This window comes from Dromiciops gliroides, chromosome 1, assembly GCF_019393635.1.
Source record: "Dromiciops gliroides isolate mDroGli1 chromosome 1, mDroGli1.pri, whole genome shotgun sequence".
Classification (NCBI taxonomy): Eukaryota; Metazoa; Chordata; class Mammalia; order Microbiotheria; family Microbiotheriidae; genus Dromiciops; species Dromiciops gliroides.
This window is the reverse complement of record NC_057861.1, coordinates 479,799,714-479,819,150: the sequence shown is the minus strand read 5'-3', so window position 1 is coordinate 479,819,150 and position 19,437 is coordinate 479,799,714. Positions and strand designations below refer to the sequence as shown.

At 36.3% G+C, this 19,437-nt stretch overlaps 1 protein-coding gene across 5 annotated transcripts in view; it reads left to right on the top strand.

Moving 5' to 3' along the window:
• The window catches only part of PAM (peptidylglycine alpha-amidating monooxygenase), a 310,801-nt gene that overhangs the window by 268,456 nt on the left and 22,908 nt on the right, over positions 1–19,437 (top strand). For all 5 annotated transcript variants that reach the window (XM_043982355.1, XM_043982346.1, XM_043982336.1 and 2 more), the window contains 4 exons: positions 6,973–7,089; positions 13,470–13,542; positions 14,379–14,589; positions 15,845–16,045. In XM_043982355.1, the coding sequence (XP_043838290.1) occupies positions 6,973–7,089; positions 13,470–13,542; positions 14,379–14,589; positions 15,845–16,045 (602 nt within the window). The remainder of the gene's footprint in view (positions 1–6,972; positions 7,090–13,469; positions 13,543–14,378; positions 14,590–15,844; positions 16,046–19,437) is intronic.

The window sequence follows — 19,437 nt, the reverse complement described above, 5'->3', positions numbered from 1 at the left end:
ATGACTTCTTTCTTTTTTTGTTTTGTTTTTGTTTTGTTTTGGGGGGGAGGGGCAGTGAGAGTTAAGTGACTTGCCCAGGGTCACACAGCTAGTAAGTGTCAAGTGTCTGAGGCTGGATTTGAACTCAGGTCCTTTTGAATCCAGGGCCGGTGCTTTATCCACTGCACCACCTAGCTGCCCCCCATGACTTGTTTTTATGTCAAATGTAACAACCAAGACAAATGCTTCCAATCAGTATATCTTCAAACTTATATGTCTGTGTATGCATGCATATATGTACATGTATGTGTGTGTGTATATATATATATGTGTGTGTGTGTGTGTGTGTGTGTATATCTCCTATTCACTTTTTAAAATTTTACTAACTCCCAATAATTTCATTCAGACTGAGCATAGTCTTATTGAAGAACAGTCCCAGTCTTTTGGGTCTGCACTTTATTGTCCAAAGTCTGATTTCTTTATCCTTAACTTTTCAAGTCATAAACTTTGCAATTCCTAAATTGCAAGTTAATAACTTAAACTCCAATATAAATTAAGTAATGTTCAAATAAGTAAGAAAATAAGATAAAGAAAATCATAATTTAACACAGAAAAAAATTATCTACATGCATAGTTATAAGGCAAGTTTGGGACTGAATGTAAGTATTTAGGTAAATTATAAGAACCAAAACAACCCTGAGATATTACCTCACACCTGGCAAATTTACAAATTTGAAAAAAGATGGTAATTGTCCAGGAAGGAGAATAGAAAGACAGACACACAAATGTATTGCTGGTGGAGCTGTAAATTAGTACAAATATTTTGAAAAACAGCTTGAATAATAAAGTGGCTTGTGTCTATAACCTTTGACCCAGAAATTACACTTGTAGGCATATACCAAAAAGAAATCATTGACAAAAAGAATGGATCTATATGCACCAAAATAATTATAGCAAAGCTTTTCACAGTAGCATAGTGGTAACAAAGTAGTGGCCCAACAATTGAAAAATAGTTAAACAAATTGTGACACATGAATGCAAGGGAATATTTTGTTGTGCTATAATGTATGACAAATAAGATGAAGGCAGAGAAGCATGGAGAGACATAAATGAACTGTTTCAAAGTGATGTAAGGAGAGCCAAGAAAGCAATATACACAAAGACTAAAAAAGTAAATGGAAATAACAGTAAACCATAAAAATTCAATGTTGCAAAATTGCGTGGCTCCAAAGAAAAGATATGAAAAGACACCTCCCCTGACTCATTTGCAAAAATGTTGGGGGGATAGGGGGGTCAGAGGTTTGAGACATATACTATCACTGTCAATTTTTTTCATGTGTTGATAATTTTGCTAATTTAATTTTCTATTTTTCCTTTTTTAAAACCATTTGTTGTGGGGAATACTAAGAGAGTTGGGGAAGGGATGAAAGGCAATATAAAAACAAAGACATAAATGAAAGTCTATTAATATAAATTATAGGTCACAACCTAGACCTAATTATCTCACTGAACTTAATATGCCCCATACTTGAAAAAACTAACTGCAAGAAGATAAAAAGGTCAGTGGTCTAGTACTGTTTGTCACTATACTAACAAGATTGGCTCTGCTTTCTATAGCTTTATGAGCATGTGAAAAGGGAAATGAGACTGCTATCCTGATCTAGTGCTGATGGTCGTCAATAATACTGATTTTATATGCAATAGATAAAACATCATAGAGATTATAAAAATCCAATATTATCATTATTGTTTTTATTATTTTATTCATATTCCTGAAACAATGGTCCATCTTTTTAACAGCAGTATTCTTCTAGTGCTGCTATATGACTGTAAGTAATAGAATGCAATACTTCTGTAAAGTTAAGAGTAACCCGAAGGGCAATGGAGGGTTTATACTAGTCATGAGGCTGGAGCGCATTATCAATGAAGAGTGTACAAGAGAAACAACATGAAGGATGTCATCAGAGAAGTGTAGACTTGAAAAATAAGGTAGCCCAGTTATATAGAAAGAACAAGGGATAAAACAGTGCTTGTTCAATTGTTATCCATGCAATGACAGGAGTATTAAAGGCCCTTAGAATGTTGGGGGGACCCCCTATAAAGGATTAGTGGGAAGATATAAACAAAAGTGGCACAGGTTAAGAAAATAGGCTGCAATTTGCATCACTGGAGAGAGTGCTAAAATATATCAGATCACTGATCTATGAAGTATTTAAAAATTCATTCACAAATATATGTATATATGTATCTGTGTATATAATATATATACATATATGATCCATGTGCAGGTGAGGAGATTTAAGAACTAAGAATTGGTTTAGAACACATTTAGCTTATTCAATTTATAAGGTCCTAGACTTTTGAGAAAAAATCTTTCCATTTTATGAAAATCATTATTGCCTATAGGCAAAGCAGTTCATTCACATTCTACTGGATATTTAGAAAGCTAGATAACACATTCGTCTAAGTGATAATGAAAATGAAAGGCATCAGTACATTACAACTGAAAAGGAGTACAGAGACTTATTGAGATTGAAATAATAAATATTAGCACAACAGGGGCCCCAGTATACCTAAATCATTGGGATAGGAGGAGCTGCCACTGTCATAGAAAGATGTGTCAACACTTTTACTTGTAGTAAGGCAGCCTTTAGCCACATAGTTAAGCAGAAAGAGGCAATGCAACTATTCCTGGTGTTCATTTAGTCAGGGCTTCATAATTATGTAAAGATCCGTGTGATATCAGAAGAAAGGAAGGAGGAATGAAGATGTATAAGAAAAATAGATAAATATATATTTTTAGAAAGAGACAGAGATATTTATTTAGAAAATTTACTATGTTCCAAGCACCATGCTAAGTATTAGGAACATAAATACAAGAAAACAAGACAGTCCATGCCCTCAAGGAGTTTATATTATATTGGGAGAGGCTATAAATACCATAGCACAGGTAGAAAAGGGTGGGGGTAAGGGTAGAGGCCAGCTCAGTTTGGAGAGGCCTCAAGAAAGTGAGGTGATGGCCTGAATTCAGGAAAGATAAGGCAAAACCTCATCCATCTACTGAGCCTAGGGTCGTTCCAGGGAGAGATTCAGAGTTTTTAGTGGGGAGGATGTTGGAATGATTTCCAGAGAATGTATGAATGTATGATTTGGAGATGGCCACAAACTAAAATGGAAAGAGTCAGGTTAGAAAGTATAGCCAGTGGATAAAGCACCAGCCCTGGATTCAGGAGGACCTAAGTTCAAAGCTGGCCTTAGACACTTTACACTTAGTAGCTGTATGACCTTGGGCAAGTCACTTAACCCTCATTGCCCCGCAAAAAAAAAAAAAAAAGAAGTATAGCCAGGTTGACCTGGGTTTCAATATGGGATTTCCAGGTGTCTCTCCTTCCCATACGTATCAGTGTATCTTCCTAAAATACTTCCCACTCCTGAGGTGTGTGTGTGTGTGTGTGTGTGTGTGTGTGTGTGTGTGTGTGCACCCAGGGTGTTTCATATATCTGTAGCCCCACTGTCTAGTTTTCTAGAGATAATCTAGATACCTCTGGAGAGTTAACAAAGTTAATGAAGTCTTCATAACTTGCAGTACCTTCTGATACCCCTGCCTTGGAGAATATGCATGATGGGGATTAGGAGCCTGGCAATTTAAGAAAAAAAATCAAATTGAAAATTAGAAAAGATCATTGATAGTTCAGTCAAATACCACTATCTCCTCCTGAACTGATTAGGATATATTCACTAGAGCTATCCATACTGAAATTAGATTTTTGAAAATATAATAGATGTTCACATTTGGCAGAAGAAACAAGGCATTGTTTCATACTTTGGGCAAACCTATCACTTTTAATTCAATGCCATTATGCAGATTTGTCACAGAGATTTTCATTTAATCAATTTCACATTTCCCTTAAATGATGTCTCAGTGAAAATCTCATGCAATCTGTTTGATGATGTATATACATGCCATAAAAATGTGTATTTCCTAGATGTCACTTTGTGGCTTTAACTGCCTGATATTACAAGTAAATGATACTACTTCATTTTTTGCTTGAATAAGCTGGATCAATATTGTGTGTTAAAATGAATGCATCATTAATAAGATCTACTTCAGAGAGTTACTGTTACCTTTCAGGGAAAAAATAATAGGAAAAGACTGTAACAACCGAAAAGCATCAAATAATTGTAAGATATTTGTATGTATGTATTTACATATATATATATATATATATTTAATGGCAAGAGAATGTAATTCTAGAAATGTTGTTCTATTGGGAGTATACATAAATTCCCTTAATAAATCAAGCAATTAATAAAAGGAATTATGGGCAGCTAGGTGGCACAGTAGATAAAGCACCAGCCCTGGATTCAGGAGGACCTAAGTTCAAATGTGGATTCAGACACTTGATACTTACTAGCTGTGTGACCTTGGGCAAGTCACTTAACCCTCATTTCCCTGCCAAAAAAAAAAAAAAGGTATTATAACAGATTTTATTAAACTTAGCACCTCCTTAAACTGAAAAATGCATCTCCAGAAATATTTGATGCTACTTGGACTATTTTACTTGTGTTTATCACTATTATGTAATGACAGCTTTTTTATAATCATGTCTGATAATGTAAATGAAAAAGTTCCATTTTGTCAAAAATGAAACCATCATAGATTGAACTCAACTGGCACAAAAAAAAAAAATTGGTTGGACAGTTGGGAGAGGGTAAAAAGACCACAATAATATTGAGTTCTATTTCCCTAAATTCGTTATATTCAATAATCTGTGTTTTAATCTGCAGGCTACATACAACTATGTTTAATGTAGGTTAAGCATAACATATAATTCTTGTAAAAATTAAATGTTAAAATATATATGATGGCCACTCACTTAAAGTATGTTTCCATAGATACAACATTTAAAAGGTCACATTAGAGTTTGAACTAACTTAAAGGAAATATGTAAATATGTTTGAATGAATTTTTAACATAAAGTTACTCAGTATGCATTTGTTTGATTCAATTCAACAAATAATTATTAACACTTACCATGTCCTTCCATATTGAATGGAGATCCCACAACAAACTTATGGGAAGACATGGACAAGTTACACAAAATAGGCAAGAATGGATGAGTTGCAATCTGAATTCTTTGGTGAAAATACCGAAATAAGTTAAATTAAAAACCATTTTAATATTCATGTCTCTATAAGACAACATGCAAGGTTCTGAAGATACAAAGACAATTTTTTTAAAAATTCCTGCCATTAAGTTTTCATTATATTAGGGGCATAAACATTTATTCATATGAGTATACAAAAATTGAAGAAAAAGAAAACACTGACAATTAAGGAGATCAGAAACTACTTCCCATAGAGGGTGGTATCTGAGATCAGCATTGAAGGAAGTGAAGGAGTCTAAAAGGCAGAGGTAAATAAAGAGGCCTTGTGGGACAGGTGAGGAGAATGGCATGAGGGAAGATCCTATGCTATGCTAAAGGCCAGAGGGAGGAGATGGACTACTGAGTTCAGAGAGCAGAAGTAAGCCAGTTGAGAAGTGTTATTAAGTAAGTCTGGAAAGAAAGGTTGAAGCTGGACTTTCAAAAACTGTAAATGCCCTTGGTACATAAAATACAGCTTGTATTTTACCCTAGTGGTAATTGGGAGTCCCTGAGGCTTCTTGAATCAGAGAGTAGTGTACTCTAACCTGTATTTTAAGAAGATTATTTTGGCAAATCTATGGAATATAAAGGAGCAACTGGTTGTCTCAGTAGGTTAAGCATGGGGCCTGGAGTTAGGAGGACTCATCTTCATGATTTCAAATCTAGCCTCAGACACTTACTAGGTGTCTGACCCTGTATTTGCCTCCATTTCCTCATCTGTAAAATAAGCTGGAGAAGGAAATAACAAACCTCTACAGTATCTTTGCCAAGAAAACCCCAAATAGAGGTCGCAAAGAGTTGGACACAACTAATAAATTAAATAACAACAAAATGATATGTATGTATGTAGAGAGAGGGAGGATGGAAGCAGGGGAAACCAGTTAGGAACTATTGCAATAGTTCAGGTGACAGATGATCTTTGCCTGAACTCTCACACTAAGAGTTTTGAACTTCGACCATATGAGTATGGCCAGAGAAATGGTGGCAATGTGAATGTCCCCCATTCAGTGAATTCAAGAAGTTGTATCTTGTGCCTGAAATGTATTTCTTCAAAGAAACTGAATATTTTACTTCCTTTGAGCTCATCTCAGTTGTCACCACCTCCTTGAAGCCTTACCTGATTTAAAATGCTAAAAATATTCTTTCTGTCCTCAAGTTTTCTTAGAGTACTTTGCATATCTCTCCTTTGAACCCATCACTTCCAACTTTATCTGTGTATGTGTAATATTATATGTAGCATATATACTTATATATACATATGTGTGTATACACACACACACACACACACACACACTTTGAGGATAGGAACTGGGTCATTTATCTTATATATCTAGCACTTATCAGGGTATGTTGCATATAGCAAATGTTGAATTTAATTTTATATGTACATATATATGTGTATCTATATCTATATATAGATACACATACACAGAGATATAAATATGTGTACATGTCTATACATGCTCACATATATCATGTTGAAATGAATTGACATTTTATATGTGCATGTATATATATGGAGCTGCTGTATCTTACTTAACATTTTCTTTCTATAATTTCAAAGAACACGTTGAACTCCTTAAACATATTCTTATGTTAAATATATTTGTTATTGGTGCTATTGAAGGGATCTACTGTAAATGAATATATATGATATGCACATGATAATAGTGTACCTATGATCTTTTAAGAAATTTAAACAATCAGGAATATAGCTATTAAGTCAAATATTTTTAATCCTCTTGAGTCTGTAATTAAAATACCATTTGAATTATATGGGTTTTTGAAGTTATCTAGAAGCTTTGAATTATGTATTTATTTCTCATTTTAATGTATTTTTATCTAGCTCATTTGATAGCAAATTTGTTTACCAACAAAGAGGACTTGGACCAATTGAAGAGGACACAATTCTTGTGATAGACCCAAATAATGCTGCAGTGCTTCAGTCTACTGGGAAAAATTTGTGAGTTATACTATTTTTTTGTTGTCTCCAAACCTTCTACCAAGTATAATACACATATGACATTAAGAGGATAATATAGGAAGTATGGGATAATCATCAGAAACTTTCTGGACTTTCCTCTTCTTTGCATTATCTAAAATCACAAAATGCTGAGACTGGAAAGAGTCCTAGAAAATCCCCAGTCTTAGGATCACGGGTTTTAGAGGTAGAAGGGACCTTAGAAGCCAGGGCTGTGCTGCAATCAGCTAATACTGTTAAATTCTCAGTGTGATCATTCAAACCTCAGAAATGGCAAATGCTACAAAGCGAGGCTTGATTTATTCTTTTTTGATTGTTTAGTCTTAAAGTGATGAATAAAAAATTTAATGATGCAAATTAAATTTTCAAGTGTTTTGGTTTTGGAGAGTGGGTTGTTAAACATTTACCAACAACACAACATCTAGTCCAATCTTGGCTTTTAAGAAATGAGAAAATTGTCTAAGGTAAGACATAGGAACATGAGATCATACATTTAGAGCTGTAATGGACCTTACTTTTGGAAGTAAAGTATTTACAAATAATCAGACTTACAGCAGAGCGTGGAAGATGGCTTTTTATTGCATTCCCGTGAGAATGGACACCCCTGCTTATGCTCAGAGGAGTGTGTTTGAACAAAGCCACAGACAAGCTTATATCCCTTAAGCTTCCTCCCCTCCTTTCTCCAGTTGTATGAGAGGGTCACAGTCTTCCTGGAAGTCTACTTATGTAACCCCTTAGTATGTTCTCCCCCCATTACATATTCCTTCATCCATTGCATGTTCAGAAAATGGCTGTCTAATCCCACCCAGAAGAAGAGAGGTTAATATTCATGAACTCATTAATACTTGTTAAGCATGCACAGAAAGAAGTTGGATTTACTAAAGTTTACTTAGCGCACCTCAACCAGCACCAATCAGATCCAGCCAGTTTTTTTGTTTATCCACTTTAGGACTTTTTAGGAATGTTTGAGGAAGGGGTAGAACAGAGGTTGCTTTGCTGTCTCTCTGAAATAAGTGACACAAGATTCTAACTTCTCACACTTACCGGTCCAAACTCCTCATTTTGCAGATAAGGAAAATGAGGCAAGGAAGTGAAGCAATTTGCCTAGGGTCATACTTACAGGGTCCAAAGTGGGATCTGAAACCAAGTCTTCCTTACTCTAAAGCCAATGGTCTTTCTGTTTTATTATACTGCTTCCTCAGGTGAAATAACATGTCCTACAGGTTCTCACAGTTTTCATGGCTAGGTAGTAGCAAAACCAGGACAAGAACCCTCAGTACAACACTTTTCTCATCACAACACACTAACTCCCTGAATAACTAGTGGAATAACATGCCCTATTTCTTATAGCTGTCAGGATACCTTATTAACTTTAGCCAAGCAAATCACCTACATCGAAAACTGTGGCAATAGCAATATGCTATTCTCACAACAGCAGATAATAGAGCTTATAATGGAGCATACAAAAAACTAATCAATTATCCTTTAAGAGGAAGGGTCACTTAAGCTAATCCAGTAATTGAAGTGTGAAAATGCTTCTTTCTTCTCCACCCATGTTAAAAAGTAAGCAAATTGCCTTTTTTAGCCTTACTGAGTGGCCATAGCAAAATGTAGTTTTGAAAACCACTCCTTATTTTATCTAAATCCTAAATGATAGGACTGTTTGCTATCTGAACAGAGTTCTAGTTGATGTTTTTCACTATGGAGAGTGTAGGGGGATAAAATTCTAGCTAGTCTGTCTAAAATATCTAATGAGTGGTCTCCAATAAATTATAAGCTTTAGCAAGAGTTAGACTTTTGGGGCAGCAAGGTGACGCAGTGGATAGAGCACTGGCCCTGGAGTACCTGAGTTCAAATGCGGCCTCAGACACTTAACACTTACTAGCTGTGTGATCCTGGGCAAGTCACTTGACCCCAACTGCCTCACTAAAAAAAAAAAAAAGTTAGACTTTTAAGCATTTATTAAGGAGAATAAGAATTTGGTGAAGAGAAAGAGAAAGGCCCAGATTCATCTATCTATTAAAGGGAGAGAGCATTCCTAGCTCTGCTCTCCACCAGAGTCCACACGAAAGAGAGCAAGCATCAGCCTCGCCCTGTCTTCTTCCCACAAGCAAACATCACTTCCTGACACCAAAGAAAAGCCGCATGGCCTTGACCTCAGAGGCAGTAAATTTCCAGCAGGTGGCATCATTCCAATTGTTACAAAAGAAAAGAAAATGTGTAAAATATCAGCTTTGACTTCCACTGAATATTCTAGCCTGCCTGCTTAAAAATAGATTTGGAGGGGGCAGCTAGGTGGCACAGTGGATAAAGCACTGGTCCTGGATTCAGGAGGACCTGAGTTCAAATCCGGCCTCAGACACTTAACACTTACTAGCTGTGTGACCCTGGGCAAGTCACTTAACCCCAATTGCCTCATCCAAAAAAAAAAACCAACAATGTCAAACAACAACAAAAATGTGATGAAATGCTATTGTGTGGTGGAAAATGGTGAAGGAGATGGTTTCAGAAACATGGGCAGACTTGTATGAACTGGTGCAGAGTAAATAAAACAACTAGGAGAACAATTCATACAATAATAGCAATATTGTAAAGACTAACAACTTTGAAAGAGATAGATGAACACAGTGACCAACCATAGTTCTAGAGGACTCAAGATAAAACATATATACATACATATATGCATATATATGTAGAGAGAGGGATACACACATACATATGTGTATATACATGTTCATAAATACATATATGCATAGATATAGAGCAGGCTGGTTTTCAAAGAGGCAGAGGAACTAGAGACCAAATTGCCAACATTCACTAGATTATGGAGACAGCAAGGGAGTTCCAGAAAAACATCAACTTCTATTTCACTGACTACACTAAAACACTTGACTTTGTTGATCACCACAAAATGTGGCAAGTCCACAAAGAGATGGGAATATCAGATCATCTTATTTGTTTCCACAGGAACCTATATGTGGGATAAGAACATAGAACAATTGATTGGTTTAAGATTGGAAAAGGAGGGCAGCTAGATGGCACAGTGGATAGAGCACCGGCCCTGGAGTCAGGAGTACCTGAGTTCAAATCCGGCCTCAGACACTTAACACTTACTAGCTGTGTGACCCTAGGCAAGTCACTTAACCCCAATTGCCTCACTAAAAAAAAAAAAAAAAAAGATTGGAAAAGGAGTGCAACAAGGCTGTACATTGTCACCTTATTTATTTAACTTAAATGTAAAGTACATAATGTGAAAAAATGCTCTAAATCACTATTGATTAGAGAAATGCAAATTCCAAGCTGAATGAATCAAAAGTCAGAATTAAGGTTGCCAGGGAAAAAATTAACAGTCTCATATATACAAATAATACAACTCTGATGTCAGAAGGTGAAGAGGAGTTAAGAAGCTTCTTGATGAGGGTAAAAGAAAAGAGTGGGAAAACTGGCTTGAATGTTAACATCAAAAAAAATCAAATTCTTGGCAACTAGTTCCATCACTTCCAGCCAAATAGAGAGAGAAGAAATAGAACAGTGTCAGATTTTATATTTGGGGGCTTAAAGATCATTGCAAATGGTGACATCAGCCTTGAAATTAAAAGACATTTGCTCCTCAGAAGGAAGGCTGTGGTAAATCTGGACAGCATACTAAAAAACAGAGACATCACCTTGCTGACAAAGGTCCATATAGTCAAAGCTATGGTTTTTCCAGTGGCAATGTTTGGCTGTGAGAGTTGGACTATAAGGAAAGCTGAGCATCACAGAAGTGATGCTTTGGGATTGTGGTACTGGAGAAGACTTTTGAGAGTCCACTAGACAGCAAGGAGATCAAATCAGTCAATACTTAGGAAATTAATTCAAGCTATTCAAATACTGAAGCTGAAGCTTAAATACTTTGGCCACATGGGGAGAAGACAGGACTCATTGGAAAAGCCCCTGATGTTGGGAAAGATTGAATGCAAAAGGGGAAGGGAAAGGGAGAGGGTGAAATGAATAGATGTCATAGAAGCAATGAACACAAGCTTGGACAAAATTAGAGAGATGGTAGAGGATAGAAGGGCCTGACATTCATGACCATGGGGTCACAAAGAGTCAGACACAACTGAACGACTGAACAACAACATAGATATAGATAGGAATATTTATAAGTATAAATATTTGATATGGCCAATGAGGAAATCTCTTTTATTTGAAAATACTTGTTTATAAACAGAGGTTTTGTTTTGCTTGCTTTCTCAGTTGGTGTGATGTGAGAGAAACCTAGGTGAGAGAAAATATGAATCTTAAAATAAAATAACATTTAAGGCAGGACTACAATATACTTCTTTTTTTTTTTTTTTTTTTTTTTTTTTTTTTGCGGGGCAACGGGGATTAAGTGACTTTCCCAGGGTCACACAGCTAGTAAGTGTCAAGTGTCTGAGGCCGGATTTGAACTCAGGTACTCCTGAATCCAGGGCCGGTGCTTTATCCACTGTGCTATCTAGCCGCCCCCTTACAATATACTTCTTAATCTAACTGCATTAGAAGTACTGTTGAAGATACTAAGTCAGGGGTCTTTTAACAGGAAGTGTGCCATGCCTGGAATGCCCTCCTTCATCTCTGCCACTTGAAAACCCTTGCTTACTTTGGGTGGGGGAAGGGCAGTGAGGGTTAAGTGACTAGCCTAGGGTCACACAGTTAGTAAGTGTCAAGTGTCTGAGGCAGGATTTGAACTTAGGTATTCCTGAATCCAGGGCCAGTGCTTTATCCACTGTGCCTGTATCCTAGCTGCCCCCTTGCTTACTTTCAAGGTTCAACTCAACTAGCCCTTCCTATGAGTTTTCTCATCAGTAAAATGAACTAAATGATATCGAATGTCCCTTATAACTCTGAACCTATGATTCTTTGATCCTAAGAGACCTTTCTTGATTCCTCCAGTAGTTAGTGTTCCACCCACCTCCACCCCCCAAATTATTTTCTGTTTACTTTGTGTATATATTGTATTTGTATCTCTGTGTAACTGTTGTCGAATGTCTACTCTAGTAGATTGTAAACTCTAAAGGCAGGGATTATTTTACCTTTGTATTTGTATTCCCTGTAGAGAGCACTGGCCCTGGAAGGATCTTTGAGGAAATGCTCATTTAATTAAGTTGAATGAAATTAATTGAATGATCAGCAGCTCTAAAACTCATCTAAATTCCTTTCTCTACAGAAAATGTTCAGGCTACTTCTGATCTGTGAAAAGAAGAATAAACAAAAAAGTGAATAATTTAAAAAATATTCAAAATTTAATGATTCTGAAAATCCACACATATAGATATTCTCACATTAAAGCTGGATGATCATAAATGGTTGATCTGATGTAAAAACAGATTCTTCCTTTTGGAATGTCATTTTTACATCCTTTCCCTTCTAGAGTAAATTTTCATTATTGTCAGAAAATCTTAGATTTTCAAGCAAATTGACAATATTTTGGCTTTGCTAATTCTACTTTCATAATTGCCATTTTGATTCTGCCATTTTTTTCTGTAACCCAAGCATTTACATTTTAAATATTGACTGTTTTTTATGGACTTACATAGATCTTTAGACAAATATATTTATTTCTTTGTAACTCAAGCTATTGTTTTTCCCTCCTTTTAGGGTTTTCTTTTGGTTTGATTTGGTTTGGGTTTTTGGTTTGGTTGGTTTTTGGTTTGGTTTGGGGTTTTTTGTTTGTTTGTTTGCCAGGCAATGAGGGTTAAGTGACTTGCCCAGGGTCACACAGCTAGTAAGTGTCAAGTGTCTGAGACCAGATTTGAACTAATGTCCTCCAGAATCCAGGGTCAGTGCTTTTATCCACTGTGCTACCTCGATGCCCCTTTTCTCTCCTTTTAGGAAGCTAAATAAGTGTTAAATTTTGAAGGGACAGTCTCTCTTCTTGTGTTAATCTGTACATATTTTTCTCTAAAATTAATTTGTTTGAACAGTTTTGTTATTTCATCATCAAATCAATCTCATTGCTTTCATATGGTTCTATATTTAAATCATACACTTAGAGCTAAAAGAGGCCTTAGGAAAAAATATAGTCAAACCACCTCATTTTAGAAATGAGTTATCTGAGACTCAGAGAGGTGAGTTGCACAAGTTCCCACTTCTCATAGTTGACAAATGATCCTAGCTCATTTCCCCTGCATTCAAATCCAGCATTCTTTCAGTTATATCATGTTGTTGTTCTAATAAGTTATATTTTTACTTTATCCTTAGCCCTACTCTTTCCTAAACTTTTTTGATATACAAGTTATCAATTATTATTAAATAGTTTTAGAATGTCACATTAAATGGATTTCCTTGTATTTAATTAATCTTTTTATCTGACAAATGATGCCATTGTTTTTCTTTTGCAGGTTTTACTTGCCACATGGTTTGAGTATAGATAAAAATGGAAATTACTGGGTCACAGATGTGGCGCTTCATCAGGTATTTGTATTATGTTAGTAAAAACAAAAACAAAAAATTTGACAGTAATAACTTAGCTCTTTGTCTCAAATACTTTCTTGAAAAAACATAGCATTACAAATAGAAACTAACATGGAACATGAAGCTTATTTCTTCCATGAGATCTTTTTTTTATTGCAATTGTCTGGTTCTTCTAACACCTACCGTGACAACTAGTTAGTGAAACCATATGAACATTTTATTAATAACTAAATCACATGACTAACCAAAGTGTCTTTCCCCCAGTGATAAAATAAGGATTTAAATTAGAAAGGTTCTGAAAATATCTCAGACATAGCATTTTTTAATGGGAGTGTGGTGAATTGGATATAGCAGACAGTACATGAACTAATTGGACTTCTTACACCCTCTCATTTCAAACATCAATTCAGTTTAGATTTGTGGAGACCAAGCTGGGGGCAAAGCATTGTCCTAGAAAAAATAAAAAGTGAAATAGCTTCCATAGCCACTGATCTTATAAAACTTACAAGTGCCTAGCTCTTCTAACTCTGATAGTCCAGTGGAGTACCATTCAACTAACTAAAGATGTTATTGAGGGGGCAGCTAGGTGGCACAGTGGAGTGGATAGAGCACCAGCCCTGGAGCCAGGAGGACCTGAGTTCAAATCCGGCCTCAGACATTTGACACTTACTAGCTGTGTGACCGTGGGCAAGTCACTTAACCCAAATTGCCTCACTAAAAAAAAAAAAAAAAAAAAAAAGATGTTATTGAGGAACAGTTCTGTTGTGATCTGGGGGTTGTGGCTGCATTATTATGCAAAATGATTATTTGTACCTTCTCTTTCTCTTTTTTCAAAGGTATTCAAACTAGATCCAAAAAGTAAAGGGAGCCCTCTGCTTATTTTGGGAAGAAGCATGCAACCGGGCAGTGACAAAAATCATTTCTGTCAACCCACTGATGTGGCTGTAGATCCAGTTACTGGAACCATATATGTGTCTGATGGGTACTGCAATAGTCGGATTGTACAATTCTCCAAGGATGGAGTGTTTATTTCACAGTGGGGAGAAGGTATCAAACAAGGCTTTTGCTATCTAATTTTAAATACTTTATTGTTGCAACTAGCAGCAAAGAAAATAATAGAATAATAATATCATTATGTTATATGTCAAATAATAATATTTGAAAGTGAAGAAAGCTAGTCATCCTAGAATTTTTAATTTGCAGGCAAAAAAGAATAAAAACATATTTATACAGGGTATCCCAAAAAGTCTTAGTATAATTTTAATGGCTTAAAACTGCTTCAAGGGGGTCAGCTAGGTGGCTCAGTGGATAAAGCACTGGCCCTGGATTCAGGAGGACCTGAGTTCAAATCCAGCCTCAGACACTTGACACTTTCTAGCTGTGTGACCCTGGGCAAGTCACTTAACTCTCATGCCCAACCCCCCCCAAAATGTGTAAATTTTAAAAATGCATTTTAGAACACCTGATATCTATCTAGATGCTTAGATATTCATATGGATTCAAGATTCTTCACCTGAATGAGTAGTTCTTCCCCTGATGCAGATCTCAATTCCTCCATTCCATCTTAACTTGAGTAATTGTTGTCCAAATATTTACATGAATTCCCCATAGAGAATTCCGTTAATGCACTTGAGGCTTCCCACTAGTTCTTTTAATATTTTGTGGATACAAACTAATGTAGCACTTGGACTGTCCATCTCTTATCTCTAAAAAGCCCACCTCCTTTTCTCAATATACATGCCCCAGATGATATTTCATAAGCAAGTAATCATAGGTAATATGACACAACCTGTGAAACACACACCATGTATCTTCTTTCTGTTGACCTTGGGTCACTAACAATTTTGATTTCTGAAATTTTGGTGTTTCTTGATTCATAGCCATATGATCTATTATTAGTATTCTTTACATATACAAGAAAAAAGTCTAATGAAAATAAAATAAGCTATACACTTTTATTCTTTCCTGAAAAACTAAGGAGGGGCAGTTAGGTGGTGCAGTGGATAAAGCACTGACCTTGGATTCAGGAGGAGCTGAGTTCAAATCCATCCTCAGATACTTGACACTAGCTGTGTGACCCTGGGCAAGTCACTTAACCCTCACTACCCTGCAAAAAAAAAAAAAAAGGAAAAACTAAGGAAGTAGATTCCTAATGTTTGTCGGTAAGAGAGACTATGAAATAAACCTATAAGATGTTTTATCTCATTGACCCTCAGAACTACAGAATTTGTATCACACTAAATTTCCCCAAAATGAACTTTAAGGTTTTTTTTAATGATGTGTCTGGTATTTTGTATTTTAGAGTCTTCAGGGAGCAATCCTAAACCAGGCCAGTTCCAAGTTCCTCACAGCTTGATCCTTGTGCCTCATTTTGGCCAGTTGTGTGTGGCAGATAGAGAAAATGGTCGTATTCAGTGTTTTAAAACAGAAACCAAAGAATTTGTACGAGAGATCAAGCATACAGCATTTGGAAGAAATATATTTGCAATTTCATACATACCAGGTATTTAATATTTCTTTCTTTTTATTATTTTTATTATGTTAAGCTTAACTTCTAAAATTTATCTTCCAGACCTTCATATTCTATTTCCTTACCTTTTCCTTGTCACTGTCTTGTGAATCTGGTCCAAATTTTTTTTTGGCATATTTGAATCATGTTCATCCCCTCAATTATAAGGAGGGAAATTTATTTTTAAAAGAAATAACTACAATTTTCAAAAAAAGAAAGTCCTTCTGCAGTATTGATTTTTCATCAATTCTAGTCTTGTATATTGGCAATTTACTGAATAATACATTTGCTATTGTTATCAACAGTTGTTAGTGTATGATGAAATAAATAATCAAAATGTATCCATTTTGTTTACACTCAAAGAGAAAATAAATAAATAAATCATCTACCTCAATGAAAAAAGGAAATCCATTAAGAAAGTTAGGTTTTTAACTGATATCCAGAGAGGTTAATAAATACCTGAAACATTTTAATTTATTTTCATCTGCCCAAATGTTTTTAGCCTTCAATTTTAAGCTATCTTCAGCTCTAAACTCAAAACTAGATGGTAAGCTTCCTTTAGCTTCTTTCTTAACTGATTATGAGTGTCTCTCAATCTTCAGATACTGCAAAATGCAAATCAGTAATTAGGAGTGTCTTATGCCCAATCATCAGCAGGTGGTGATGACTTGATATCTTGGTGCAGTATACTGGCCCACTTTGACTTTTTTTTTAAAGTCTAGTAATATATACATCATTCCATTCCCTTTGGTAATACCACTAAATTCAGTGCTTATGGGTTCATAAACTCTTTGATGATGCCATTAATCAGCAAGTTGTAAAAATAGTCTTTGAGGACATCCATCATGAAGGGATTTTTCCATTTCTCCTAGAATGGTTAGGAATCAGGTAAATCTTGGAGTTTACTATTTAGACACATGCACCCTCCTACTCTTATAGGAAGAACATTGTGTCCTCTTGCTGGGCTTCTGCCCTAACTACTTCTTCTATTCTTCTGGTACTGAGGGATCTCCAAAATTGAATTTCTCCTGATAGGGCAGTATTTGTATGTCAAGCTGGCTTGGCCTCCACTTCCTTGTCCAATGCCTTTCCAGGTGGAATAGATATACTTCTACTGGATTTTCTGTGTTTTTCAGTTAACTATGCACTTTCAAAATTGTTCTCCTGCTTAGTTACATTGAACCATGTGGTGGCAGATGGTCTTGAAGTAGATTGGGTTCCATAGCCAGGAGAGTGGGCCTCTTGTTTGACTTTCTCTATTAGTTCATATATCTTAACCTGTTTGTTTTTAAAAATTTGTTGCGTGTCCAATGACCCCACTTTACAAAGAGCATCATCTAGCAATGCTTCATACCACTGCATCCTTCTAGTCCTTTAGCAAATTGGTTCAATATGGGCATAGCTTTCTTTTCAGGAGGAAGTATTCCTTTCTTAATGGGTGTCAATCTATCCCTGAATGGTCCTGAATCACATAATTCCTTTTGAGAGCTTCCATGACCTGAGACCAGTTCATATTTTTTTTGGAAGTTTTGGATGTAGGGCCCCTGAGGTTGTTATCTTCTGAGGGTGCACCTTGATCTTCCTTGTCACTGAAGAAACTTTCTCTAGTTCTCAACTTTCTTTGCTTGCTCATCTTGCCCTCTTTTACTTGACTTTTAACTCCCCACTGTGGGGGAGCCTGCTTCTAGACTACACTACTGCCCCCAGCTTCAGAGGGTCACAGGTGTTTTTGTTTGAGGGAGGGCAGGTTTTTCTCTAGCCTGGCCTGTTCTCTGGTCCGAAGATAACCTCAAGCCTACTTACTAAACAATCAACCAGCAAAGCTTTCTGTGGTGTGGTTCTTAGCTTTGACAAACCTGTCCCCCTCCCCCACCTGAGCCTCCTGCTGCTCAGGGTTTCTTCTTGATTCCCTGCTGGGGGAGAATAGCCAAATTCCTCCCTAGGTCCTGCTGACACTCCCCCCTGCACTCCCCCCCACACCATTCAGGCCTCTCACCCGACCGAAAGTTCAGTTCCAGAAGATGCTGGTGCTGCAGCTGATTTGGAGGCTCAGGGGTTAAGTTCCTCTGGTGCAGCATGCTTGGGGTCTCTGTCAGTGCAATTGGGTATTTGAACTTTACTGGTAGCTCAGCATGTCCCCCTTTAATCTGTCTATGGCTGGAAAATAATCTCAGCCCGTATTTTTGTGGGTTTTTCTGCTTCAGGGGTTCTTTTATTCCTGTTTGGGGGCTAATTTTATCAGGAGCTTTGTGCGTTTAATGTCTTTCCTCCACCATCTTGGCTCTGCTCCCCAATCATATAATTGCTATATCATCTATTTAGAAGCTTATGAGAGTTATAGTCAAAACCATAAGATTCTGTCCCAGTAAGGGGCAAAGGAGGGGAAGGTCAAAAGAAAACAAGTATGCCTTTCCCTGATACCCTTGACAGTCAGGGGGTTGTCCTCTCTGTCTCTTTTATGTCTGTATCACAAGCCTTTCACTGACTTCTCCTTTTATAATCTCTCTGTATATAATTAATAGGCATGAATAACAAAGCAATTATCATTGGTCATACCTTTATATGAAACAAATCAGGAATTAAAAGAAATTTTGTAGAAAATACTCACCAGATGGATATATAATGTGAGGGGGAGGGGAATAAGGGGAAAGTAAAGCTTCCCTGTCCTTTGTCTGATCCTGAGCCCTGAAGCATCAGTCTGTTCTCAGTAACACTCAGAGATTTTTTCAAAAAGTGAAGGGCATGGGGTGGTGAAGTGGATAAAGCACCAGCCCTGGAGTCAGGAGGACCTGAGTTCAAATCCCATCTCAGACACTTGACACTTACTAGCTATGTGACCCTGGGCAAGTCACTTAACCCCAATTGCCTCAAAAAGAAAAAGTGAAAGGCATGGATCCCATTCCCAAGCCCAGAATACCCAACCTCTAGTGTCTAAGCTCACATCACAAAACACTTTGAAGGACTTTTCTCTCTATTTCCATTCTCCATTGTGCTCTTGCCACCATACTTGCTCCTCTTCTAACCCAAACTCAGACTGAACTTTGCATTCCCATTTTATTTATTAAATGTTTACTGATATCTTAATTTTTTTAAAAAAATCAATATCATAATAATTCTTAGTTAATCAAAATATTTGAGCAATCAGAATGTTACATTTTTCAAGCAATAGGAATAAACAAAAATTCAATGCAATAAATTTTGAAGAATAAAAACAAAGAATGCTGAGGAAATTTATATGAAAAAGAAGAGAACTTTTTTGGTTGTTAAAAAAAAACAGTGAAGTATGGTATAGCAGAAAGAATGCTGGGTCTAGAATAAGAGTACTTATGTTTGAATCTTGTCTCTACCACTGTTTACACCTGCTTAACAAGTCACTTATCCTCTCT